Genomic DNA, 27,067 nt, shown 5'->3' on the forward strand with positions numbered 1-27,067 from the left:
CTTGGAGGATCACCTGAGGCCAGAAGTTCAAGATCAGTCTGAGCAACGAAGTGAGACCTTGTCTGTCCAAAAAATTTTTTTTTAAATTTAGCAGGGCATGATAGTGTGCACCTATAGTCCTAGCTACTTGGGAGGCTGAGGCAGGAGGATTGCTTGAACCTAGGAGTTCAAGGCTGCAATTCGCCATGACTGGACTGTGCCACTGCACTACAGCCTGGGCAACAGAGTGAAACTGTCTCAAAAAATATATACACACATACACACCCATACATACATACAGACACACACATACACATACACACACACACACACACACACACAATTCTCAAAAAGCAAAATTTAAAATCTGATAATGTCTAAATTTTGTCATGAGCAAAATAAACTGCCACACTGGAAAATCCTGATCTGTTATACAGCAATATTAATTTCCCTCAAGATTAATTTGTTCACACAAAAATATTTTGGGGTTGGGAGGCCGAGATGGGTGGATCACCTGAGGTCAGGAGTTTGTAACTAGCCTGACCAACATAGAGAAACCCTGTCTCTACTAAAAATACAAAAAAATTAGCTGGGCATGGTGGCAGGTGCCTGTAATCCCAACTACTCAGGAGGCTGAGGCTGAGGAAGGAGAATCAATTGAATTTGGGAGGCGGAGTTTTCAGTGAGCCAAGATTGCGCCATGGCACTCCAGCCTGGGCAAAAAGAGTGAAACTCCATCTCAAAAAAAAAAAAAGAAATTTCGGGGGTCACTGTCAGTAATTATACATACATAAAAATTATATGAAGTACAGCCAATGATGAAAAAGCAGGGCCGGGCGCGGTGGCTCAAGCCTGTAATCCCAGCACTTTGGGAGGCCGAGGCGGGTGGATCACGAGGTCGAGAGATCGAGACCATCCTGGTCAACATGGTGAAACCCTGTCTCTACTAAAAATACAAAAAATTAGCTGGGCATGGTGGCGCGTGCCTGTAATCCCAGCTACTCAGGAGGCTGAGGCAGGAGAATTGCCTGAGCCCAGGAGGCGGAGGTTGCGGTGAGCCGAGATCGCGCCATTGCACTCCAGCCTGGGTAACAAGAGCGAAACTCCGTCTCAAAAAAAAAAAAAAAAGAAAAAGCAATAAAAAGCCTATATAAAGATAATCTGATTGATAATGCTCATATCAATAGGAGCACAGCTGAGTTTTTCAATGCCCTTCAATATATATAAACATATAAATTATTTTTTAAAGTCTACAGTCTGATTAGTAACATTGAAAATTACAATCTCACAAAAATGTTTTTGTTTTCAAAGCACATAAGAGTGAGGGTAGCACAGGAAAGGGACAATAAGTTGTACAAAAAGCTCATGTTCCAGATAATGTGAGAAATTTAAAAACACTTTAAAACTAATACTATGAATTTGGAAAATAATTTTTAGAAGTACTAAAAAAGTATTTATCCATTTAGTTAATTTTTAGAGAAAGGGTCTTGCTCCATCACCTGGGCTGGAGTGCAGTGGCACCACCATAGCTCACTGCAGCCTTGAACTCCTGGGCTCAAGCAATCCTGCCGCTTCAGCCTCCCAAGTAGCTAGGACTATAGGAACATGCCACTGCACCCAGCTAATTTCTTTGTTTTTTGTTTGCTTGCTTGTTTGTTTTTGTAAAGTCAGGGTCTCACTATGTTAGCCAGGCTAATCTTGAACTCCTAGCCTCAAGGATCTGCCCAGGCCTCCCATGCTGGGATTACAGGCATGAGCCACTGTCCCCGGACGAAAAATGTATACACGTTAAAAGCATGATGTAAATATAATTTGCAAATGATTTTCAAATGTAACACCATGCTGATAGGATAGCTGAATTCAATATTGTTTGTATTTTTTTTTTTAGTAGAAGAAAATTAATTCAATAAAAATACTGCAAGATATCAGAAGCATGTTCAATTGCTCTGGTTTTGTTTAACATTTCTGAACTAGATTGAGCTTTAAATGAAGTTCATTCTACCCCCTCCTCCTCTCATTTTACTTGGCAAGAACTTTGCCAAGTAGTCAAAAGAGGTGAGAGGAAGCATTCCTGGCAGACGGATCTTCATACAGAAAGATATATGCCAATATGATAGTGTTCGTGGTCAATGCAACCGTATAATAAAGAAAAATGATAAGATAGAAAAAGATTGAGGAATGTTAAATTGGACTGCCATTATTAACAAATGCCCTAAAAGAAACATGTTCTCCTGCTCTGTCTCTACAATGGTCAGCAAAAATGCCTTCCTCCTTATCCGCAACTCCAGTGGGACAGATGTTGGTCTCTAATACTATTCTCCATTAAGAAGGAACCAGAGGCCAGGTGTGGTGGCTCACACCTGTAATCCCAGCACTTCGGGAGGCCAAAGTGGGAGAATCCTTTGAGGCTAGGATTTTGAGATCAGCCTGGGCAACACAGTGAGACCCTGTGTATTTAACAAAACAAAACAAAACAACAACAACAAAAACCAAAAAACAAAAACAGAGTTTTAGGGAGAGTACTAGTTCCATGTCTTACTGCAACAACAACAAAAAATATCAAAATGGGATTGGGCTATCTTGTCAGAAAGCAAGAAGACTTTAAAATTTTTATTTATCCATTTATTTTTTGTTTTTAGTGACGAGGTTTTGCTCTGTCACCCAGAGCTGGAGTGCAGTGGTGGGATTATGGCTCACTGCAGCCTCAAACTCCTGGCCTCAACCCATCTTCCCACCTCAGCCTCCCAACTAGTTAGGACTACCTGTATACAACACCACTCATGCTCCTAACTAACTTTTTTGTTTTTTTGTAGAGACAAGGTCTATGTTGTCCAGACTGACCCTGAACTCCTGGTCTCAAGCAGTCCTTCCACCTCAGCCTCCCAAATGCTGGGATTACAGGCGTGAGCCACTGTGCCCAGCCAGGGATAATTTTTAAAAAAAGGTCCAAGGTTAAGTGCTAAAAGGACAAAGAAGCCAGTTTGAGGTTAGCCAGGCTGTCACATTTGAACATTAAAAAGAGAGTAATAATTACAGATAAATGGAATAAATTAAGTCTGTGATAAGCCATGAATTCATAATGAGATGCAAAAGGGAATGCTAGCACACATAAAAAGATAGTTATAAAGAAGGGTGAAAATAATAGGGTATCTAACGTCTTATGATATTAATAACTAAGTTGGTGTTAACACTTAGGTGTTTTGTTTCTACTGTTAAGTATATGTCTATTTATGACGTATAGCTGTGCACTTCTTTGTCTCAGTACAAGGAGGGTAGGATAGATAAAAGGAATTGTGTGTGACTAAGCCAAACAGTTCCAAAAAAAAGCAGGTCATGAACCAACAACAAGAAATTCAGATCTGCACAGGCCCTAACACACACAGCTGTTTAAAGGAGATGCAGTGGCTGATGAGTGTCTGTGGTCACACACAATGACCCAGTAGACATTATGAGTTCTAAAATCGGTGAATTAGTCAAACACCCTAGAGAGCTCACAGTACAGACCTGATCCCTGATCTCTCAGGAGAGATCAATAATTCCTGGTACTACTGCTACCAGAAAAGGGCAAGTTATAATGACAATAGAACACTGAGCTATGAAACACTGATCACACAAAAAAATAAATATTTCAATTCATAGAATAACTCCAAGCTGCAAGAAACTCACAGTCTATGAGAAAGGCATGAACTTAAGAATTCTCCTGAGCAGGTAATGTTCAATTAGAGAAGGGAACTGATGCACACCCATACAACTTTAGGTTGCCCATCAACACAGCCTTTGGGGAAGCTTTAGACATAACCAAACCTTGTGTTTTAATTAAAGATCAAATCCATCAACAACTCTGAACTCTCAATCTGAAATTTTGCTTTGTTTTAGTAGTGGTAAGCTTACTGTTACCTAGGAAAGTATAGAAAAATTACTATAATTCTGGAAAAGTATAGAAAGAGAAATCTGGAAGGAAACTCTAGGGAAATATAAAAATACAAGTATGTCAGCCAAGTGCACTGGTTCATGCCTGTAATCTCGGCACTCTGGGAATCCAAGGCGGCAGGTTCACTTGAGCCCAGGAATTGAAGACCAGCCCGGGAAACAGAGTGAGATCTTGTTTCTACTAAAAATAAGAACAATTAGCTGGGTGTGGTGCTGTGCACTTGTGGTCCCAGCTACTCAGGAGGCTTAGGCAGGAGGATGGTTTGAACCTGGGAGGTCAAAGCTGCAGTGAGCCATGATTGTGCCATTGCATTCCACCCTGGGCAATAGAGTGAGACCCTGTCTCAAAAAAAAAAAAAAAAAAAAAAAAAAGTGTAGAATGAATAAACCAGCAGCTTAATATTTTAAAATACATTTAAGTAAATTTTTGACCACTATATAAAGTGAAGTTTAAAAGACACTATAATTAATTATAATTGTAACATAATTTAACTAAATAAGCTTGTAAACAATGTCTAAATGTTTTACAAAAAATTGTTTTTTGAGACAAGTTTCTTGCTCTTTTGCCCAGGCTGGAATGCAAGTGGCATGATCAGGGCTCACTATAGCCTTGACCTCCCAGGCTCAAGGCATCCTCCTGCCTGAGCCTCCCAAGTAGCTGGGACCACAGGGATGTGCCACCATATCTGAATGGTGTCCCCCTATGTTACCCATGCTGGCCTCAAACTCCTAGGCTCAAGTGATTCTCCCACCTTGGTCTCCCAAAGTGCTGGGATTACATGCATGAGCCACCACATCCAGCCTAAATGTTGAAAAATTTTTATTTTAGAACTTTAGTGTGTTAGATAAGTAGGTTTATTAAACCAAGTATTAAATTATGAGCAGTGATGAGTATTTTTCTCCATGCCCCAGATCTCAGACATTAAAGAATGAAATTGGACGGAATGCTTGGAGATCAGCAAATAAATACAAGTGACTCTAGTACAAATTATGTGTGGAAAATGCACTGAAAAGAAGCAGCTGGGAAGGTTAAGAAGGAGCCAGACATTTAGGGACTATAGATTTTTAGTTTCATCAAATAGGCAATGAGGAGCTACTGAGAGTATTCAGAAAGGGACAAGGCACAGATCAATCTTGGCACGGTTTCGAACACCCTCTGGTTCTAACAGAGAATAGATTACAGGATAGAAGGGACCTGCTGCAAGGAAACGTTAATCCAGGGTTGGAGACAGGCAGTGAGATTGACATCACTGATCATTAGAGAAATGCAAATCAAAACCACAGTGAGATATCTCACCCCAGTTAAAATGGCTTTTATCCAAATGTCAGACAGTAACAAACACTGGCAAGGATGTGGAGAAAAGGGAACCCTTGTACACTGTTAGTGGGAATGTAAATTAGTACAACCACTATGGAGAACAGTTTGGAGGTTCCTCAAAAAACTAAAAATAGAGCTCACTGAAGCCTCAAATTCCTAGGCTCAAGAGATCCTCCTGCCTCAGCCTCCAAAGTAGCTAAGACTATAGGTGTGCACCACCACACCTGGCTAATATTGTTTCAGTTTTTTTGTAGAGACAGGGCCTATGTTGGCCAGGCTCATCTTAAACACTTGGCCTCAAGCAGTCCTCCTGCCTCAGACTCCCAAAGTAGTGGGATTAAAGGCATAAACCACCACACCCAGCCCATAATTTTCTTTGGTAAGATTCTCTTAATTTCAGGGTTCAAACAAACTTACTCTAACTAGGACATCAATATATAACTTTTAACAATGTTACATGTACTACATGAGTTTTTTTTTTAACCTATATAGTCTCCTGATATAATTTATGCATCTCTTTTCAGTCTCAGAAGCACAAAGATGTTTAATATATTATCTCATGTACAGAAAGAACTATTACTCTAATTCTAATTTTTAAAAATAGTGCAGAGACAGGGTACTTGCTATGTTGCCCAAGCTGGTCTTGATGGCCTCAAGTGATTCTTCCACCTCAGCTTCCCAAAGTGCCAGGATTACAGGTATGAACGACCAAACCTAGCCGAAACCATTTCTTTATTTTTTTTTTTAACCAAGCCATGTTTCTAAATAATCGGTTGGAATTATTTAATATCCCTTTATAGCTAACCTTTTAAAGAAACGAATAAAAAATAATCTGTTTCAAACTGTTTCTTTTTAAAGGGACAGGGTCCTGCTCTATTGCATGGTTTTTGTTTGAACAAACCATTTCTACTTTTGGAACTATAACACTGTCTCCATTCATAATCACAGATGTTCTCATTTTCTCATTCATAGAAACATTTTGACTCCCACACATTTCTTCCCCCTCCACACACACACACGTCACTAAAAACATTCTCAAGTAACTAGCATTACATCAGATTGCATTTAAAATCTAAGAGCTGATACTCATTTTCCTTTAACAGCTCTATCACACTTAATGACTGAAATTCTTATTGTAAAAAAAAAAAAAATCTAAAGCTAAAAGTGAAAATTATTTTGATTATACAGCTATGGACAATTATTACACTTTCATAACAATAATTTTTAAAAGATACTTTAAAATATTACTTAAATCCTGTTGAGTGGTCATCCTAACAAGCTACATGCTCTCTACAACTCTATAGAACATTAAAGTATCATACTTGAGACACCTATTTTTAGTATTAGGGGAATATGACTGTGGCACTAGTAGTTTATCATGTTTTCAGTTATTTATTAATTCAACAAGTATTTATTGCACATCCATCACATAAAGGCACAAAGTTAGGTTGTAAGGATGCAATAATAAGCCAAAACTTGACATGATTCTAGCTCTCATGTTTTTCAAACTGTCCAGTGAAAATAGAGATCAAGCAAATAATCACATGAATAAATGTGTTATTAAAATCTAACATTAGTCTGAAATAAGGAAACCATTCGATGAGCATTTATAACAATCATTACTGTAGGAATGAGTGCTAAATAAACTTGACCTAGAGCGAAGGTGAGGGGAGCAGTGTCAGAGAAGGCTTTCAAAGGAAGTAATGCTTGAACTGAAATCGAAGGCATAAAATGAGGGGTGAGGAACAAAATAACCTCTCCCCCTTTAAAAAGATCACTCTAACTGCAATACTGAGAATAGACAAGAGAAAATAGGAAACTATCTCAGTAGAAAGAGCTAGAGATAATAAAATTATTAGTGGATGGAAATAGATACAAACGGATCCAATAGCTATTTAGGAAGTTAAATCAAGAGGAGAGTGATGGATTGAATATGAAGGAATGAGGAAGAAGGTGTCATGGATGGTTCCTAGATTTTTTTGGTTCTTACAGTTAGATATGTATTGGTTTTCTAGCTTCTGTAAAAAATTACCCAAAATTTGTGGCCTAAAACAACACAAATATACTGTCTTATGTATCTGTAGGTCAGAGGTCTCACTGGGCTAAAATCAAGGTGTTGGCAGGACTTTATTGATTGGTTGACTGATTGAGACAAGGTCTTACTCTGTTGTCCAGGCTAGAGTGCAGCGGTATGATCAGGGCTCACTCACAGCAGCCTCAACCTCCCAGGCTCAAGCGATCCTCCCAACTCAGCCTCCCGAGTAGCTGAGACTACAGGTGTGTGCCACCATGTCCAGCTAATTTTTTTATTAATTTTTTTTTGAGACCGAGTCTCACTCTGTCACCAGGCTGGAGTGTAGTGATGCCATCTACAACTTCTGCCCGCCACCCACCCCCCACGCCAACCCCAGTTCAAGCAATTCCCCTGCCTCAGCCTCCTGAGTAGCTGGGACTACAGGTGCACACCACCACACCCAACTGATTTCATATTTTTAGTAGAAACAGGGTTTAACTATGCTAGCCAGGATGGTCTTGATCTCTTGACCTCATGATCTGCCCATCTTGGCCTCTCAAAGTTCTGAGATTATAGGCATCAGTCACTGCACCTGGCTTTATTAATTTTTTTTTTTTTTTTTTTTTTTTTTTAAGAGACAAGGTCTCACCATATTGCCCAGGCTGGTCTCAAACTCCGGGACTCAAGCAATTCTCCCACCTTGGCTTTTTCCCAAAGTGTTGGGATTACAGGCGTGAGCCACTACACCCTGCCTTTGCTGCATTTCTTTCTGCAGACTCCAGGAAAGAATTCATTTTCTTGCTCTGTCCTAAATCTAGTTAATGACAAATGTTTCCTATATCTTGCAAGATTAAAAAATTAATCATTAGCTACCTTTCAGAGTTTACCAAAAATACGTAACAAAGAAAAGGAATTCAGCCCTAATGTCTGCTCAGGTGATCTCTCTGTGCTCATGTTCTCTTTCACCCAAACCCAAAAACTCACTCCTCTTAAACTACTTAAACTACTGCCACTTTTCCTGTACATTGAGGTTTTTAAGACAATGATGTATCTTCTGCTTGAATCAACCTTTCTTTCCCACTCATTTTTCTTTTTTTTCCCACATACAGACTCATAGGCCCTTTTCATTTAAAGGATTTTCTGCTTAATAATCAATGTAGAAGATTAGATTAATCCCAATAAAGATTAAGAAGAGGTCTTTTGCCCTTTGTCTCCAGCTCCCAATGGTTTCCTATCAGATGCTATCATCAGAATGCGGTAATTCCCCCCACTGAAGGGCAGTGTGGGAAAACAGAATGAACAAAGAACTTGGACAGGGAATCAACTTGGGTTCTCATCTCAGCACTACCACTTACTATTGAATATTGGGAAAATTACCTCACCGTGCCTCAGAACCAATGGGGATACCAGTAGCAGCTTTGAAGGGTGGTTACAGGAAATACAGAAAATATAAGTAAAAATGTAGAACACTGCCTGCCACATGGTAGTTGCTTAAAAAATACAAGCTATTATTGTTATTATTATCTAGCATTCTCTTTCTCCCTAGTCATTAGGTTAACATCACTAGATTCCTGTCATCCTACATGTGACAATTCTCTGTCAGTGAATAGTTTTTCATTAGATAGGCCACAACTAGTTAGCATGAAGCTTTCTAATTACATTCACATTTCAACCCATTCGGAGTCCCCATGGGGATCCCATAAAATCTCAGGTTACTTTACATAATATTCTTCCCAGTTACAATTTCAGTATGCAGCCTACAGGTCAAGTCTAGCATCAGAAATCTAATTTATTCTCTTTGCTGTAGCAATAAAAATGCAACAAAAAGCAATGTAGCCTTTAGAAACCTACTCCAAATTGTGTCTTTCCATCTGTACTCTCATCTTTAAAAAGGTACAAATACAAGAATTTTCAGATGCTTTTTATGCATCACTGGGACAAACTCTTAATTGGGAGGGAGCATACTTTAGTATAAACCTGAAGGAAAAACTTACTTTCCTTCTGGACCATACATGGTTTAAGTGAAGACTTGTATTGGGTCTGAGGTCAAACAAGACACCTCCCAGGAGCCTTGCCATTCTGTTCCTATGCAGCATGCTGAAATCACTGCTGAGAGCACCTGGACTGGCCCAAAATCAACAGTTCCTACTACCAGATCTGCAGATCTTATGGTTACTACTATAAGCATTTTCAGATATCTATAAAATTGAAAAAAATCAAACAAAAGAATTCACGTTCCTTACTCTGTATTTCACCAGGTCTCTCTGAAATAAGACTGATCCAATCCAACGCCAACAGATGAACATAGGACCTTGTGACATTTACCAATAAAGACATATTCCGTGCTGCTTTTGGTACCTTGTTCAAACTCCAGGTTGGCAATCTGCCTCTATATACTGAAATTCTCATTGTTGAATTCCTACCAAATGTTCCACACTACATGGGATAGTATGAAGAATATGCGACTGCAGTGACTGTCAAGAGCATATAAGTGCAGTGTCTGTCAAGAGCTTATGAAATTTAGCAGTCCCGATGGCTATGATAGCATGAAAGACTGCTAAATCTGAAACAGGGCTTAGTCCCCAACGCAGTGGAATTGTTCCCTATACCAGATAATAATAAATAAAATGTATTTATTTACATTCATAAATTACAACAGATAAAGATTTTTTTTTTTTTCTTTCTTTTTCAGACAGAGTCTCACTCTGTAGCCCAGGCTGGAGTACAGTGGTGCGATCTCTGCTCACTGCAACCTCTGCCTCCCAGGTCCTGGTTCAAGCAACTCTCCTGCCTCAGCCTCCCAAGTAGCTGGAAATACAGGCACGTGCCACCATGCCCAGCTAATTTTTATATTTTTAGTAGAGATGAGGTTTCAGCACATTGGCCAGGCTGGGTCTTGAACTCCTGATCTTGTGGTGTACCCACCTCAGCCTCCCAAATGCTGGGATTACAGGCATGAGCCACTGTGCCCGACCAAGAGGTTTATTTTAATTCATGGTTCTTTTAGTTATCATTTAAAGATAATTAAGGCCCTTGGCATTAATCTCCATATTAAGTAATTCTTATACATACGAATAGTACAAAAATGATTAAATACAGAAAGTGAAATACAGCCAGGCATGGTGGCTCACACTTGTAATTCCAATGCTTTGGGAAGCCAAGGTGGGAGAAATGCCTGAGGACAGAAGTTCAAGTCCAGCCTGGGTAATAAAGTGAGACCCTGTTTCTTTTTTTGTTTGTTTCTTTTTTTCTTTTCAATTACAATGGAAGTTAAAGCCAGACCCTGTTTCTACAGGGAAAAAAAAAAGGAAAAAAAAGAAAAAGAAAAAGAAAAAAATTAGCCAGGCATGGTTGCATGAGTCTGGAGGCTGCAGGGAGCTACAATCACACCGCTGTACTCCAGCGTGGGCAGCAGAGCAAGACCCTGTCTCTTTAAAAAAACAAAAACAAAAACACACAATTAAATTAAAAACAGACAGAGAGAAATACAATAGATCTGATTAAAAAAGAATTTAAAAATTTCACTGGAGTCTGGGAGTCTCTAGAACATGACGTGGACTCCCTCTGCTGGTTTCTAGTAGCAGCAATTCCAGACACCAACAAAATCCAAAGGGCTAATTTACATTCATTTCTATTCAGATTAGGGGATGTTTCATAGTGGATCTAACTATGGGTCAATCAAAGGCAATACTAAAAATGATTGTGTTTTTACTACAACTACAAAAAAAAGAGTAACCAGCATATTGTAAGTCTTAATTATTTGTGCTAATAGTTGGATAATTTAAAATTTATTTTCATGTGGAGTGCACTGTGGGGTTTTTAGCAGCGTATTATTTTTCCAAAATAGACTTCTCTTAGTTTTCATTTTTGCTCAAATTAAGTTATTTTTAATATGGGCTCTTATAACTTAATGGAAAAGGAGGTCAACAGCCATAAGGGAATGTTGACCTATGATTAGTCCACAGAGCGCACATATCACCCATGGCTATTTGAGAGAAGAACAGAATGGTATTAGCTGGTTACAGCCAGTAAAACTGTTACCATGACTTGCTTTTTACAGTACTATAATTCTACAAAACTTGTGTAACCTTTAGTTTGTCCTAAATATAACTAATAAACTAAAGCAGAATCAGCAAGCTTTCAACTTCCAATACTGGCAGAGTAGTCTGGTTGGTCTAATCCTGTCACAAATATAATAATAAAATATTAAAAATGCACTATTTAAAGGCACTGGATTCTGACCGAAATTAGGCAGAAACTGCAACTGGTGAGATTTAGGAACTTGTGGCCTTTTGCCTGAAGCATTCCCCAATCCACTAACAGCTTGGTTAGCGTCACCTTACTAGCTTGAGGTGTCAGAGGACAACTCAAGTTTAGGGCTGACAGAGTAGCCAAAAAATCAGGGGCAAGGCTTGAGGGAAAGGCAGAAGGAATAAAATTCAATTCATGAATATAAAATCAACTCAAAGTTTTCTCTCACTGCTGAACTATACATACACAGGGGAGATCCCGGGCAGCCAATCGATAAAGCAGCAGGTGGAAGCTGAAAAACACTGCAGGATTTCAGCTGCTGCCCAACACAGGAGAGATAAGAGTGTAGAGTCCAGTGTGAGTTGAGCCAAGCTGTCTGCTAGAACAAAAATCACATTTCAGAAGAATATAACAGAATCCAGAGTTTCCACAATGTCCAGTACCCAATAACAAATCACAAGTTACAGGAAGAAAAAGGAAAACGTGACGCATATGCACCAAAATGCTGTCAACTCCAAGATGACCCCAATGATATAATTAGCAGTCAAGGATTTAAAATCAGCCATTACAAATATGTTCAAGGACTTAAGGGGAAAAAGACACCTAATAAATAAAAGGGATGTTTTAGCTAAGAAATATGAATGATGCAAAAAAAAAAAGAAGAAGAAAAGAAAACAAATTCTACAGCTAAAAAGTAAATTGAAACAAAATGTTCACTGGATTGAATTAACAGCAGATTGAAGATGGCAGAACAGTTATTAAAGTTAGAGCATTAGAAATTATCCAGTATGAAAAATAGAGAAAAAAGTATTGTGGAAAAATAAGCAAAGCCTTGGAATATTTGAATAATGGATGAAAACATCCCAAATTTAGTGAAAGACATCAACCTACAGATCCAAAAAGCTCAACAAACCCCAAACAAGAACACCACCTTTAGGCATACCATAGTCAGATCACTGGCACACAAAGAGAAAATCTTAAAAGCAGCCAGAGAAAAATAATACATTACATATAGAATAAAAAAAAAACACCATTAAGAAAATGAAAAGGCAAGTGAAACTGGGAGGAAATATTTATAAAACATATCCGACAAAGGACTTGTATCCAGACTGAAAAATGAAAACAAAACAACTTGCTAACCAAAAGAAATAACCTAATTTTTTTTAAAAAAATGAGTAAAAGATTTGAACAAACGCTTCATAAAGGAAGATTTACATTGGCCAATAAGTACAAAGAAAGGGCTCAGCATTTGTCATCAAGGAAATGCATTTTAATACTACAAGGAGATGTCACTTCATACATTCTAGAATGGCTAAATTAGAGACTGACAACAGTACATGCGAACCAACCAGATGTTCACATATTGCTGGAGAGAATAAAACAGTACAACCAGAGCTCACTTTGGCAGCACATATACTGAAATAACAAAATGGCACAACTGGCCCAGCACAGTGGCTCATGCCTGTAATCCCAACATTTTGGGAGGCCGAGGTAGGAGGACTGCTTGAGGCCAGGAGTTCAAGACCAGCCCAAACAACAAAGCAAGACCCTCTCTCCACCAAAAAAAAAAAAAAAAAGCCAGGCATGGTGATACATATATGCAGTCCCAGGACTCTGGAAGGTAGAGGCAGGAGGATTGCTTGAGCCCAGGTGTTGGAGGCTGCAGGGAGCTATCATCCACCTCAGAGCTCCAGCCTGGGCAACAGAACAAGACCCTGTCTCTTAAAAAAAAGGATCTGTGGCCAGGCGCGGTGGTTCACACCTGTAATCCCAGAACTTTGGGAGGCCAAGCTAGGCAAATCATGGATCACCTGAGGTCAGGAGTTCAAGACCAGCCTGGCTAACATGGTGAAACCCCATTTCTACTAAAAATGCAAAAAATTAGCCAGGCATGGTGGCACACACTTGTAATCCCAGCTACTCGGGAGGCTGAGGCAGGAGAATCGCTTGAACCCAGGAGGTGGAGGTTGCAGTGAGCCGAGACCATGCCATTACACTCCAGCGTGGGCAATGACAGCAAAACTCTGTCTCCAAAAAAAAAAAAAAAAAGTACCTCAAAAATGACTTAGAATCATACAGTGGAATATTACTACTACTCCACAATAAAAAGGAATGAACTATTGATCCATGTACAATATGGATGAATCTCAGACAATATGGTGAATGAAAGAAGCTGGACCAGCTGGGTGCAGTGGCTCATGCCTGTAATCCCAGCACTTTGGGAGGCTGAGACGGGAGGATCACCTGAGATTGGGAGTTCGAGACCAGCCTGACCAACATGGAGAAACCCCATCTCTACTAAAAATACAAAATTAGCCAGGCAGGGTGGCACATGCCTGCAATCCCAGCTACTCGGGAGGCTGAGGCAGGAGAATAGCTTGAACCTGGGAGGCAGAAGTTGCGGTGAGCCAAGATCGTGCCATTGCACACCAGCCTGGGCAACAAGAGCAAAACTCCATCTTTAAAAAAAGAAAGAAAGAAAGAAAGAAGCTGGACCAAATGAATATTCACTTTAAGAGTCCATAAGTTTAAGATTTAAAAAATGAGTAATTAAAAAACATGAAGATGGGTCAAACATACATAGAGTCAAACAGAACTTCAGACTTGATACAGAATGGCAATAGAGGCTTGCTCCAAGCAGTTAAGCAGGAAACTACTTGCCAAGTGTGATTCAATACTTCATAGAGAGTAAATTTTACTTTTATAAGCATTTTAAAAATGAAAACTCCTTAAGAGTAGCAAATGTGTTTAACTTGATTTGTTTTGGAGATATCTTAACACAGGTGAAATGTGTACAAAAGTTTTTACAGCAATGAAGACAAAGGCATGGATAATGTAAGATGACAATAAAACTTCTTTAAAAGTGGTTCTGATTTCAAGTAAAAGAACAAGAGACTATAGATGTCAGAAGAGGCCAAAAGGTGAATAATGTGAACACAATTTCAACATAAATAATCTTAACAGAGATTAAAATATAGGATTAATAACATAAAGGATGTTGTGTATCTGATCCAATGTCAGACCTACCATCATATATTGCTTAACAACAGGGATACATTCTGATAAATTCATTGTTAGGTGATTTTGTGTTGTGCAAACATCACTTACACAAACCCAGATGATTTAGCCTACTACACACCTAGGCTGTACAGTACAGTCTATTGTTCCAAGGCTACACACATGTACAGCATGTTATTGTACTGAATAGTGCAGGCAACTGTAATACAATGCTAAATATTTGTGTACCTAAACATCAAAAAGGTACAGTAAAATATGGTTAAAATATGCGTAATTAACTATTCCTGTACCCTCTCCTTACACATGTAAAATGCAGATTCAGGCTAGGCATGGTGGCTCATGCCTTTAATACCAGCACTTTGGGAGGCCAAGACAGGCAGATCACCTGAGGTCAGGAGTTCAAGATCAGCCTGACCAACATGGAGAAACCCCATCTCTACTAAAAATACAAAATTAGCTGGGTATGGTGGTACATGCCTATAATCCCAGCTACTTGGGAGGCTGAGGCAGGAGAATTGCTTGAACCCGGATGCAGAGGTTGCAGTGAGCCAAGGTCACGCCATTGCACTCCAGCCTGGGCAACAAGAGCAAAAACTCCATTAAAAATATATATGTGTGTGTGTGTGTGTGTGTGTGTGTGTGTGTGTGTGGTTTAGGGAACACTTACTCTATTTTATAAAATGAAGTGTTACCTGATTCTAGAATCACAAAGCCAATTGGGATCTTCAAGTACACACAGACACACACACACAGTTTAAAAGCAAAGGTATACCTGTATAGGGCATTTACCATGCATAAAACTTTCAGGACTGAAGTCGCTCTGGGTGAGTCAGCGAATGAGTGTTGAGCAAATGTGAAATTCTAGGACATTACCATACAGTACTGTATACTTATAAACACTTTACACTTAGGCTCCACTAAATTTATTAAATTTTTCTTTCTTCAATAATACATTAACCTTAGCTTACTATAACTTTATTTGATAAACTTTTACATTTTAACTTTTTGACTTTTGTAGTAACACTTAGCTTAAAACACAAAACACTGTACAGCTGTGAAAAAGTATTTTCTTTGTTGGGCACGGTGGCTCACACCTGTAATCCTAGCACTTTGGGAGGCCAAGGCAGGCGATTGCCTGAGCTCAGGAGTTCGAGACCAACTTGGGCAACACGGTGAAACCCTGTCTCTACTAAAATACAAAAGAAATTAGCCGGGTGTGGCACATGCACCTGTGGTCCCAGCTACTCTGGAGGCTGAGGCAGGAGAATTGCTTGAACCCGGGAGGCAGAGGTTGCAATGAGCCAAGATTGCACCACTGCACTCTAGCCTAGAAAACAGAGTGAGAATCTGTCTCTACAAAAAATAAATAAATAAAAATAAAAATAAAGTATTTTCTTTATAGCCTTATTCTTTTTTTTTTTTTTTTTTTGAGACGGAGTTTCGCTCTTGTTACCCAGGCTGGAGTGCAATGGCGTGATCTCGGCTCACCGCAACCTCCGCCTCCTGGGTTCAGGCAATTCTCCTGCCTCGGCCTCCTGAGTAGCTGGGGTTACAGGCACGAGCCACCATGCCCAGCTAATTTTTTTGTATTTTTAGTAGAGACGGGGTTTCACCATGTTGACCAGGATGGTCTCGATCTCTTGACCTCGTGATCCACCCGCCTCGGCCTCCCAAAGTGCTGGGATTACAAGCTTGAGCCACCGCGCCCGGCCTATAGCCTTATTCTATACGTTTTTTTTTTTTTTTTCTATTCTTTTTTTTTTTTTGAGATGGAGTTTTGCTCTTGTTACCCAGGCTGGAGTGCAATGGCGCGATCTCGGCTCACCGCAACCTCCGCCTCCTGGGTTCAAGCAATTCTCCTGCCTCAGCCTCCTGAGTAGCTGGGATTACAGCACGTGCCACCATGCCCAGCTAATTTTTTGTATTTTTAGTAGAGACGGGGTTTCACCATGTTGACCAGGATGGTCTCGATCTCTTGACCTCGTGATCCACCCACCTCGGCCTCCCAAAGTGCTGGGATTACAGGCTTGAGCCACCGCGCCCGTCTTTTTTTTTTCTATTCTTAAAAAATTTTAAACTTAAAAATTTTTAAGGGTCCAGATTATCAAGATGTCACCAGGCGATCGAAATTTTTCAGCTCCATTACAATCTTATGGGACCACCATCCTATAAGCAGTCTGTCATTGACATAAACATCATTATTCAGCACATAAGTATATTTCAGATTTAGAGTTTTACTTTGCTATTCTTTTTTTTTTTTTTCCTGAGATGGAGTCTCACTCGGTCGCCCAGGCTGGAGTGCAGTGGTGCAATCTCACCTCACTGCAACCTCTGCCTCCTGGGTTCAAGAAATTCTCCTGCCTTAGCCTCCCTAGTAGCTGGGATTACAGGCACCCACCACCATGCCCAGCTAATTTTTATATTTTACTAGAAACAGGGTTTCACCATGTTGGCCAGGCTGGTGTCAAACTTCTGATCTCAAGCAATCCACCCGCCTCAGCCTCACAAAGTACTGAGATCACAGGTGCGAGCCACTGCTCCCCACCTGCTATTCATTTTTTAAATTCTGGCTACAGTAACTACCCTATGCTAAATTTTATCTTATTCAAATACATTTACTATGGTGGGGGGGACGGTGGTGGAGCGGGGGATGTTCCTAGTAATGAAAGAAATTCCCGCTCATTACCTTGTCCTGAAGAGTTTGCTGCCATTTTCCTATTTTGTTTCAATTATGTCCAGTGGCAGTTGGTCAGCACTTCACAATCATCTGTAAAATATGTGTACACACATATACAATGTACCATATTTTAATCACAGACTAAAAGGAACAGCTAGCCTTGTTACAATGCAATGTTGGAATCTCCTCAGAAAGATACATTTGAAATGTACACGGACTGATATCACAAATTTAAACTCTGCTAGTGCCTCAAGCATTTAATACTGCATTGTTTATTCTTGCAGATGTTCATACCATTTAGCATTACTGTCTTTAATAAACATCATTAAGTTGTATTTACCAAATATATCAACCAATTGATAGAGTCAATCATGGTGCTAGGAAGAAAAATCATTCATTTATGGTGCCTCTCCATTCATCTAAAACACATACCCAGCAACGGTGTACACTGAAAGCTAAAAAAGGAAAAGGAGCACTGTACCTGCTCTGCACCATACACTATGTAAGATGCTCGAAATTAGTTCCTTTATTTATTTATCACCATTTTATAGATGAGGAGACCATCCCCAGGGTCATAGAGCTAATAAGAATTCTTTGGGCTGCTGGTTTCCAAACTTCGTGCTTTAGTACTAAATCCTGGGGAGATCCAAGATGAGCAAGACCCTCTCCTGCTCTCAAAGAACATATAACCTGATGGAAAAATAAAGTCTTATTCAACCAGCCATACTATTAATAATTTTTAGAAGAGCTTAAACAAACGCTCTCTTTAAAAGGTGGGCACAGTGCTGGAGGCAAATAATTGATTCCATTGGGAGCAAAGAGTGATGCCTTAGTCTAGAGAGCCCGGGAAAGGCACAAGGGATGGAAAACAGACACCGGTTTTTAATAAATGAATCGTTAGATGTCTCCTACGGCTGAAGCACAGAACGGGCAATGCCGGGTTAGGACTGGAGGACAATAGGGCCATCTTGTGACAGGGCTAGACAGGCGTGCCAGAAAGGTCTTTGCCCGCGGGCGTGCAAGGCCGGCTGAGCCTGGGCTGTGAACGAGACGAAGGAAGCAAGTAAGAGCGAGAAATGCTGGGTGGCAAGGTCGGAGGGGAGGCCGCTGCCTGTAGCAACAAAGACAGCGGCGGCAGGTCTGCACCGGGGCCACACTTTTCTATCCTCCGGTGCCACCAGGCTGTCGTACTTACCTGGGACGCTAGGACGCCGGGACCGCCTCGACACCCAGTAGCTGCTCTTAAAGGGGGCGCGACCACTTAGGCAAAAGGAGCTCAACTCGGCAGCACTACAACCTTCCCGCCCCCGCTGCGCTTCCGCCTCCTGACTGACGTGCGCCCCAGGGAGCGGAAACCCCGCCTCCCGCCGGGACCCAACGGCCACCGCCCTTCGTGATTCGCATTTTAGCTGCCACCTCAATGCAGACGTCACTTTTTTTTCCAAAGAATGACAGTCGAAGAGGCTCACGGGAGATGTAACCGGTACTTTTGGGGGCGGGACCTGCGTGGGGCGTGGTCCGGGGCGGGGTAGGGGCGGGGCTGCTAGGCAGGGGCGGGACGGAGAATACCTGGGTCCCTAGCACCAAAGCTGCGTTTTTCTCCCTTGCCACTGCCTGGCCGATTGGCGACGGTGCGAGTGCACCTCGGCCTCGGAGAAGAGAGTCCAGAGGCTAGGGTCGCTCTCGAGCTTTAACAACCATGTCAGATTTCGCATCTGCACACACACACACACACACACACACACACATCCAGGAATATTTTTTGTCCACAGTTTACATAATTACACACAATGAAAGCATTGAATATGGAGAATTTTATTACAGTGCAATAATCTATATTTAAGAAGTGGGTGTGCCAGATCGCAGAACACCAAGATACTATTAGTGGGATCACCTTCTTCCCGCCTAATTCTAGCACAATAGGTGTCTACACATTTGCATTAAAGGGTAATTTTATATCGACATGTGTTCAAATTGCACTTTTTTAATTTAAAAAAAAAATGGTTTTTTTGTAGAGACAGTTTCTCACTTTGTTGCCCAGGCTGGTCTTGAACTCCTGGCCTCAAGGGATCTGCCCACTTAAGCCTCCCAAAGTGCTAGGATTACAGGTGTGAGCCACCCTGCCCTGCTTAAAATTTCAGTTTCTTAATCTCTTCCGAAAGATACATTTGGAAAACACACAGACTTAAATCACAAATGTAAGCTCCCCAAGCGCCTCAAGCATTTAATTAAATAGAATGGATAATGAATTTGAACATATGTTTTTAATAATCGATGTTTGCTCAAGAGTAAAATGTTTATGATGCACAATTTTCTCGTACATGGATCAATGACTGAAATAATCGTTTCAATACCAAGTATTTACTCAAAACCAAGCATTTATTTACTCTATACCAAGCAGCTGTTGAGTACCTTCTACAATTCGAGGTGCTTCCTGTGCATCAGCTCTGGTTCTGTTGTTCCCTGATTTATATTTGAGACTCATGTTTCTTGCTCTATGTCAAGTAGCCAGCTGAGATTCAAATTGAAAGTTCTGCCAGATATTAAGGCACAAGTTCTTAAATCTCACACATTGCCTCTGCTCTGGAGGAAGGAATTCCTCTGAGACCATTTCTTGCTGACTTGACTTTAATCCAGATAGAAAGCCTAACACATTAGCATTTTGATGATAGGCCAAGAGCCCTTTGGACTTTGTGAATTCTAGTATGACTAAAAAGATGACTGAGCTCTATATGGCTGATAGAACCTTAGAATTTTTTTCTGTTTTGTGGCCTAGCTAGACAATATAGAAACTAGGGCACAGAAAGTTCCAGTCTAAGTGTCAAATGGACATTCTGAACAAAGTTTATTTATAAGGGGTGAAAAGAGAGTTCTAACCCTAAGCAACATTTTATAATTTCGTAGCAAATTCAGCCTCTGAGAGTTGAAAGAACATTGTCAGAAGAAAGATAAATTTAACTTGCTGCCCATTCTTTTGCCTTTTACTTGGTAGGGTCTAACCCTTGAAACCCTTCTTTCTTCTCCTAGAGTTTTTGGAACTTCTGCCTCACTGTGTTAGCCTCTAACACATGGTTAATAGTGGGTCAGTTTACTTGAGTGCAAATCCCAGCTTTAACATTTAATGATGGTGAGCCCTGGTTTCGCCTTTTGGCATCTCTGTTCTGTCATCTATAAAATGAGAATAAAAATAAATGATTGGGTATATGTAAATCACTTAGAATAGCACCTAGCACATAGTAAGCACTCAATAAATGTTGGCGATTAGATTATAAACAATGAACAATCTGTTTTACTGGGTATCTTTGCAAGTGGTCAGTAGGTCAGCTGAGCCTGGGTGTGGTGGCTCATGCCTGTAATCACAGCACTTTGGGAGGCCAAGTCAGGAGGATTGCTTGAGACCAGCCTGGCCAATATAGTGAGACCTCATCTCTAGAAAAAAATTAAAAATTAGCCAGGCATGCTGGTGCGTGCCTGTGGTCCCAGCTATTTGGGAGGCTGGGGTAGGAGAATCGCTTGAGTCTTGGAGGTCAAGCTATGATTTTTGCCACTGCACTCCAGCCAGGGCTTGCAATCAGAGGGGCAGTTTAAAAATGATCGGCAATAGGCCAGGCACAGTGGCTCATGCCTCTAATTCCAGCACTTTGGGAGGCCAAGGTGGGTGGATCACACAGTCAAGAGATCGAGACCATCCTGGCCAACATGGTGAAACCCCGTCTCTACTAAAATACAAAAATCAGCTGGACGTGGTTGCACATGCCTGCAGTCCCAGCTACTTGGGAGGCTGAAGCAGGAGAATTGCTTGAACCTGGGAGGCAGAGGTTGCAGTGAACCGAGATCACACCACTACAGTACAGCCTGGTGCCTGGCCACAGAGCGAGACTCTGTCGAAAAAAAAAAAAAATAATAACAATTATTAGCAACTTCAGGGTGATTCTCCCACTGTCTTGATGACTAGCACCTGGCTCCCTTCTATTCCTACTAATCTTGTTACCAAAGGTAGCTTGGCCATATCCTTGGTTTTCTTCCATATATATATATGTATATATATATATACATATATATATATATATATACATATATATATATATTTGTGGTTTTTTTTTTAATTTTATTTTTACCCAGTAGTGCAATCTTGTCTCACTGCAACCTCCACCTCCCGGGTTCAAGTGATTGTGCTGCCTCAGCTTCTTGAGTAGCTGGGGCTACAGGCATACACCACTATGCTTGGCTAATTTTTTGTATTTTAGTAGAGACATGGTTTCACCATGTTGGCCAGGATGGTCTTGATCTCCTGACCTAGTGATTTCCCAACCTTGGCCTCCCAAAGTGCTGGAATTACAGGCATTAGCCACTGTGCCTGGCCCAATATATATATATATTTTATTCTTTACTTTGCCAGGCTGAGACTTTTCCCTATCTTTATATTATGCTTCCCTTTGGATTATAAATTTCATTTTTAAATCATTTCTCTCTTCTTGTATTTTACTATAAACAGTTAAGAGAAGCCACACAGTACCCTGACATGAATGTTCTGCAGCATAGAGATTTCTTCTGCCAAATATCATAGTTCCTCACTCTTTTTTTTTTCTTCTTCTGAGACAGAATTAATTTCACTCTTGTTGCCCAGGCTGGAGTGCAATGGCATGATCTCAGGTCACTGCAACCTCTGCCTCCCAGGTTCCAGTGATTCTCCTGCCTCAGCCTCCCAAGTAACTGAGATTACAGGTGCCCACCACCACCTGGCTTATTTTTGTATTTTTAGTAGACACAGGGTTTCACCAAGTCTACTTGTTTAGTAGACACAAGGTTTCATGTTGGCCAGGCTGGTCTCAAACTCCTGACCTCTGGTGGTCCACCCGCATTGACCTTCCAAAGTACTGGGATTACAGACGTGAGTTGTCATGCTCCAGCCTCATCACTCTTAAGTTCTGCCTTCCATGAAGTCTTGGGACACAAATATAATTCAGTCGAGTTATTTGCCATATTATAACAAAGATGACCTTTCCTCCATTTTCCCATACTTTGTTCCTCATTTCTATCTGAAACTTCATTTGAATGAAGTTTCACATCTATATTTTTACCAACATTCTGTTCACAACAACTTAAATAATCTTTTACAAGATTCAGACTCTCCTACAACTCTCCTCTTCTTCTGAGCCCTCACCAGTCACTCTTAATGCTCTGTTCATGGCAATACAAGCTTTTTTTTTTTTTTTTTAATTATTATAGAGACAGGGTTTCACCATGTTGGCCAGGATGGTCTCCATCTCCTGACCTCGTGATCTGCCTACCTCGGCCTCCCAAAGTGTTGGGATTACAGGCGTGAGCCACCTTGCCCAGCCAATACAAGCTTTTTATTCACCATTCACTTCACAGCTGTTGAAAGCCACTTCCACATGTTTACATGTTTAGGTCTTTGTTATAGCAACACCTCACTCTTCTGGTATCAATTTCTGTCTTTGTCCATTTTGTGCTGCTACAACAGAATATCTGAGATTCACTAATTTTTTTTCTTTTCTTTTTTCTTTCTTTCTTTTTTTTTTTTTTTTTGTGGAGACTGTGTCTCACTCCATTGCCCAGGCCAGAGTACAGTGGCGTGATCTTGGCTCACTGCAATCTCTGCCTACTAGGTTCAACCAATTTTCGTGCCTTACCCTCCTAAGCAGCTGGGACTACGGGCATGTGCCACAACAGCCAGCTAATTTTTTTGTATTTTTAGTAGAGAGGGGGTTTTGCCATGTTGGCTAGACTGATCTTGAATGCCTGACCGCAAGTGATCTGCTTGCCTCAGCCTCCCAAAGTGCTGGGATTACAGGCATGAGCCACCGTGCCTGGCCAGGATTGGGTAATTTATTAGGAACAGAAGGTTTTTTTTGTTTTGTTTTGTTTTTTTTCTGTAGTCTGGAGGCTGGGAAGCTCAAAATCAGAGCACCTGCATCTGGTGCTGAGTGAGGGCCTTCTTGCTGTGGCCTGATGTAGGAGAAGAGCAGAAGAGAGTAAACCCACTCACAGAAGCCCTTCATATAGTGGCATTAATTTGTTCATGAGGGCAGTGTACCTGTGACCTAAACGTCTCCCTTTAGGTCCCACCTCCTAACACTGTTGCATTTTCAACATGAATTTTTGAAGGGGATAAAAACATTCAAACTGCAGCACACTGTGCAACTAATATGCCAATCAGCATTACTGGGCTATCAAAGTTCAAAGTGTTTGCTCTTCTGAAACTATTGCACTGGCATTGTTAACAGTTCTACAGCAGGGTGCAGTGGCTCAGACCTGTAATCCTGGCACTTTGGGAGGTCAAGGAGGGCAGATCACCTGAGGTCAGGAATTTGAGATCAGACCAGCCTGACCAACATGGAGAAACCCTGTTTCTAGTAAAAAATACAAAATTAGCTGGGTGTGGTGGTGGATGCCTGTAATCCCAGCCACACAGGATACTGAGACAGGAGAATCGCTTGAACCCAGGAGGCGGAGATCACACCATTGCACCCCAGCCTGGGCAACAAGAGCAAAACTCCATCTCAGAAAATTTTGTACTGACCTTAGCTAATGTTGCCCCTTAGAGGAGCTTAAAATGTAGTCTTTTACAGGTATTTTCCCTTTGTTTTCTTTTCTTCTTTTTTTTTTTTTTTAGCTCTTATTACCCAGGCTGGAGTGCAATGGCGCAATCTCGGCTCACCGCAACCTCCGCCTCCTGGGTTCAGGCAATTCTTCTGCCTCAGCCTCCTGAGTAGCTGGGATTACAGGCACGTGCTGCCATGCCCAGCTGATTTTTTGTATTTTTAGTAGAGACGGGGTTTCACCATGTTGACCAGGATGGTCTCGATCTCTTGACCTCGTGATCCACCCGCCTCAGCCTCCCAAAGTGCTAGGATTACAGGCTTGAGCCAGCGCGCCCGGCCTTTTTATTATTTTCAAATTTTAAAAAATTCTTTAATTTTGTATTGGAAGCCCCTGAATCAGAATAGGTTCAGAGAGCCCCCACTGCCATTGTTTGAAAGGAAGCTTCCTGCTCAGTGTATACCTTCTAATACTTAAATGTGGGGCTGTAGCTTTGACTTAATAACATGCCTGTCTCTCTTGCCGCCACTTATATGGCTTGTTTTCTAGAATATTTTTAAAAGAAATCATCTTTTTTTTTTTTTTTTTTTTTTTTTTGAGACGGAGTTTCACTCTTTGTTAGCCAGGCTGGAGTGCAATGGCACAATCTCGGCTCACCGCAACCTCCGCCTGCTGGGTTCAAGCAATTCTCCTGCCTCAGCCTCTTGAGTAGCTGGGATTACAGGCACACGCCACCATGCCCAGCTTACTTTTTGTATTTTTAGTAGAGACAGGATTTCACCATGTTGACCAGGATGGTCTCGATCTCTTGACCTCGTGATCCACCCGCCTCGGCCTCCCAAAGTGCTGGGATTACAGGCTTGAGCCACCGCGCCCGGCAGAAATCATCATTTTGAGAAATGTTTTATTTTATTATTTTTTATTTTTTTGAGATAGGATCCTGCTCTGTCGCCCAGGCTGGAATGCAGTGGTGCAATCTCGGCTCACTGCAGCCTCCACCTTCTGAGTTCAAGTGATTCTTCTGCTTCAGCCTCTTGAGTAGCTGGGATTAAAGGCGTGCAGCACCACATCTGGCTAATTTTTGTATTTTTAGTAGAGATGAGGTTTCACCATATTGGCCAGGCTGGTCTTGAACTCTCAACCTAAGGTGATCTGCCTGCCTCAGCCTCCCAAAGTGCTGGGATTACAAGTGTGAGCCACTGTGTCCAACTTTATTTTGAAAAATCTTTTAATAATTGACAACAGAAATGATAATTTTTTATCATTCATTTCTAACAGTTGTCAGTCAACACTAGTCCTGTGTCTGAATATGAAGATTATTCGCCTTTATAAGATTTCCAAAATAAACTAGATGATATTTCTCAAAATTAAGAATTGTTTGGAATTTAGGTTTACAACTTAAACACAACCAAACCCACAAAACAGATACATTCTAGCTAATACGTTAAATTTAATGTGACAATTGATGTTTCGGCAAATGCAATTGCTATTCACAGTGTAAAGAGGATGTCCTAGCAACGACATGCATTCCTTTGGGTTTGCTTGCCTATGTCACTGAGTTACCCCAGGGTAACTCATTTCTCCCACCAGCTTCCTCTATTCAAAAGACTGTAAACTCTTTATTATACAGTATAGTATAAAGTCATCTGGTCTTCATTAGGCTCAATACCCCCGCCACATTTTAGAGTATCCAGTACACACATGCAAACACACAAATTTGTTAAAGGACAGATGAGAACCCCTGTGCTTGGGATCTGGCATTTGGCTCTGGCGCAGAACAACCTGAAACCTTGAATGTCAGATTCTGTGACTAACACCATTATATCCTGCGGGAAACACCTCTTGCCCTGCGATCTTGAAAGAAAAGGCTGCTGGGTTGGACTGCTATGAAGGTTTACGGGTTATGCCTCAGTTGAGGTCAGAAATGGACAGTGCATTTTAGTGCCAGGAATCATTGAGCTGCAGAACTTAGGCAAGAGAAAAGGCAAATTATTAACTTCCAAATACCTCCTGTCAGATCAGAGGAATTCAGTGGAATTGTGCACAACCAAGAATGGTTTCCCTTTAGTGAGTGCCCATTTTCCTGCTTTTCATCTTCTCATTTGTGATTCTGTAGCTGGTCAGAATTAGTTCAGTATTCACAAGTTGTACTGCTGGCTAAATAATTATTTCTGTAATATTAAACATTTGTATTTGTATATATATATATAGGTTTATAAGTAACATAAGTGAAGCATGATACTGATTCTCTAGTAACAAAGATATTGTATTAAGATAATAAAATGCAATACATGTAATTTATGACAAAACAAAAAATATCCTACTGGTCTGTGATGATAATTTATCTTGTGTATTATAGACTAAATGTGTCCCTCTGTTATGGGATCTTTGGGGTGTTGATTTTCTGGCCAGAAGCATCTGTGGTTGCAGCACCTTTGCCCGAGTTCTTGTCCTGTGTCCTGGAAGAATGAGGTACACAGACAAGTGAAGGGTGAACAAGACGAAGAAGAGCTTTATTTAGTGTTACAACAGCTCAGAGGAGACCCACAGTGGGCAGCTCCTCTCTGTACACAGGTCATGTGTCCAGTATTCAGTTCTCACTAGAGAGGAGGCGCTGGAGAGGGTGGCTCCTCTCTGCCGGCAGGTTGTCTCTGCAGCTCTCAGTAGAGAAGGCAGCTCGTCTCTGCAGCTGGTCGTCCATAGTCGCTCTGCCCTTTTTAGTTCTCTGCGGACCTCTGCCCTGCTCTGGCTGAGCTCAGTGCTTTTACAGACCTCAGAAAAGAGGAAGTGCATGCCTGTTGGTCAACAGGTAGCCATGGGCACCCAGAAGAGGCACCATGAGTCCCCACTCCGGTTGGCTGGACAGGTAGCTCGGCCTGAAGGTGGGGCCTTACCAAGGATCCACCCCCTTCCACCCAGGACTCTGCCTCTCACTGCCATTCAAGGCTCTGGGGCTCAGCCCCAAACCTGCACCAAGATCGGAGCTGGTTCCAGGAGAGGAGAGAGGCCAGGCAGGGGTAACAAACATCCCCGAGCCAGCAGGGATTGAAGCGTGGCGGGGCGGGTCAAGGGGACGGGGAATGGGGGCCCTTCCGAAGCCCCAAGGATGCAGGCTACAGAGATGCCCAAGTCCTGTGCCCGGGAGGGGAGCCACAGCTGCCTCCTGAGCAGCTCCCGCCCAGCCAACTTGGAATGGTTGGGGTTCCTGTTGTCCTCACCTTCTGTCTGCTCTAAGCAGGAGGCCCAGGTCTGCACCCACAGGTCAAGTGGTTGCAGTTGCACCCAGGAGGGGAGACTGCAACCTCCAGGTTGCTGC

At 41.4% G+C, this 27,067-nt stretch overlaps 2 protein-coding genes across 3 annotated transcripts in view; one reads left to right on the forward strand and one right to left on the reverse strand.

The window, feature by feature from the left end:
- KIAA1958 (KIAA1958 ortholog) overlaps positions 1-11,740 on the forward strand; it is a 213,834-nt gene extending 202,094 nt beyond the window's left edge. Inside the window, exon 4 of the mRNA XM_010335958.3 lies at positions 9,500-11,740. Within this exon, the coding sequence (XP_010334260.1) occupies positions 9,500-9,514 (15 nt within the window). The 3' untranslated portion in view covers positions 9,515-11,740. The remainder of the gene's footprint in view (positions 1-9,499) is intronic.
- INIP (INTS3 and NABP interacting protein) overlaps positions 1-18,533 on the reverse strand; it is a 35,276-nt gene extending 16,743 nt beyond the window's left edge. Inside the window, exons 1-2 of one of the 2 annotated variants that reach the window (XM_003925224.4) lie at positions 18,383-18,533; positions 17,197-17,277 (exon numbers count right to left, since the gene is read on the reverse strand). In XM_003925224.4, the coding sequence (XP_003925273.1) occupies positions 17,197-17,221 (25 nt within the window). In that variant the 5' untranslated portion in view covers positions 17,222-17,277; positions 18,383-18,533. Of the gene's footprint in view, positions 1-11,738; positions 11,798-17,196; positions 17,278-18,382 lie in introns of those variants that run through there. The other variant, XM_074395184.1, reaches the window with a different exon arrangement.
- Between the last annotated feature and the right edge of the window lie 8,534 nt (positions 18,534-27,067).

Source organism: Saimiri boliviensis, chromosome 2 (assembly GCF_048565385.1).
Source record: "Saimiri boliviensis isolate mSaiBol1 chromosome 2, mSaiBol1.pri, whole genome shotgun sequence".
Lineage (NCBI taxonomy): Eukaryota > Metazoa > Chordata > Mammalia > Primates > Cebidae > Saimiri > Saimiri boliviensis.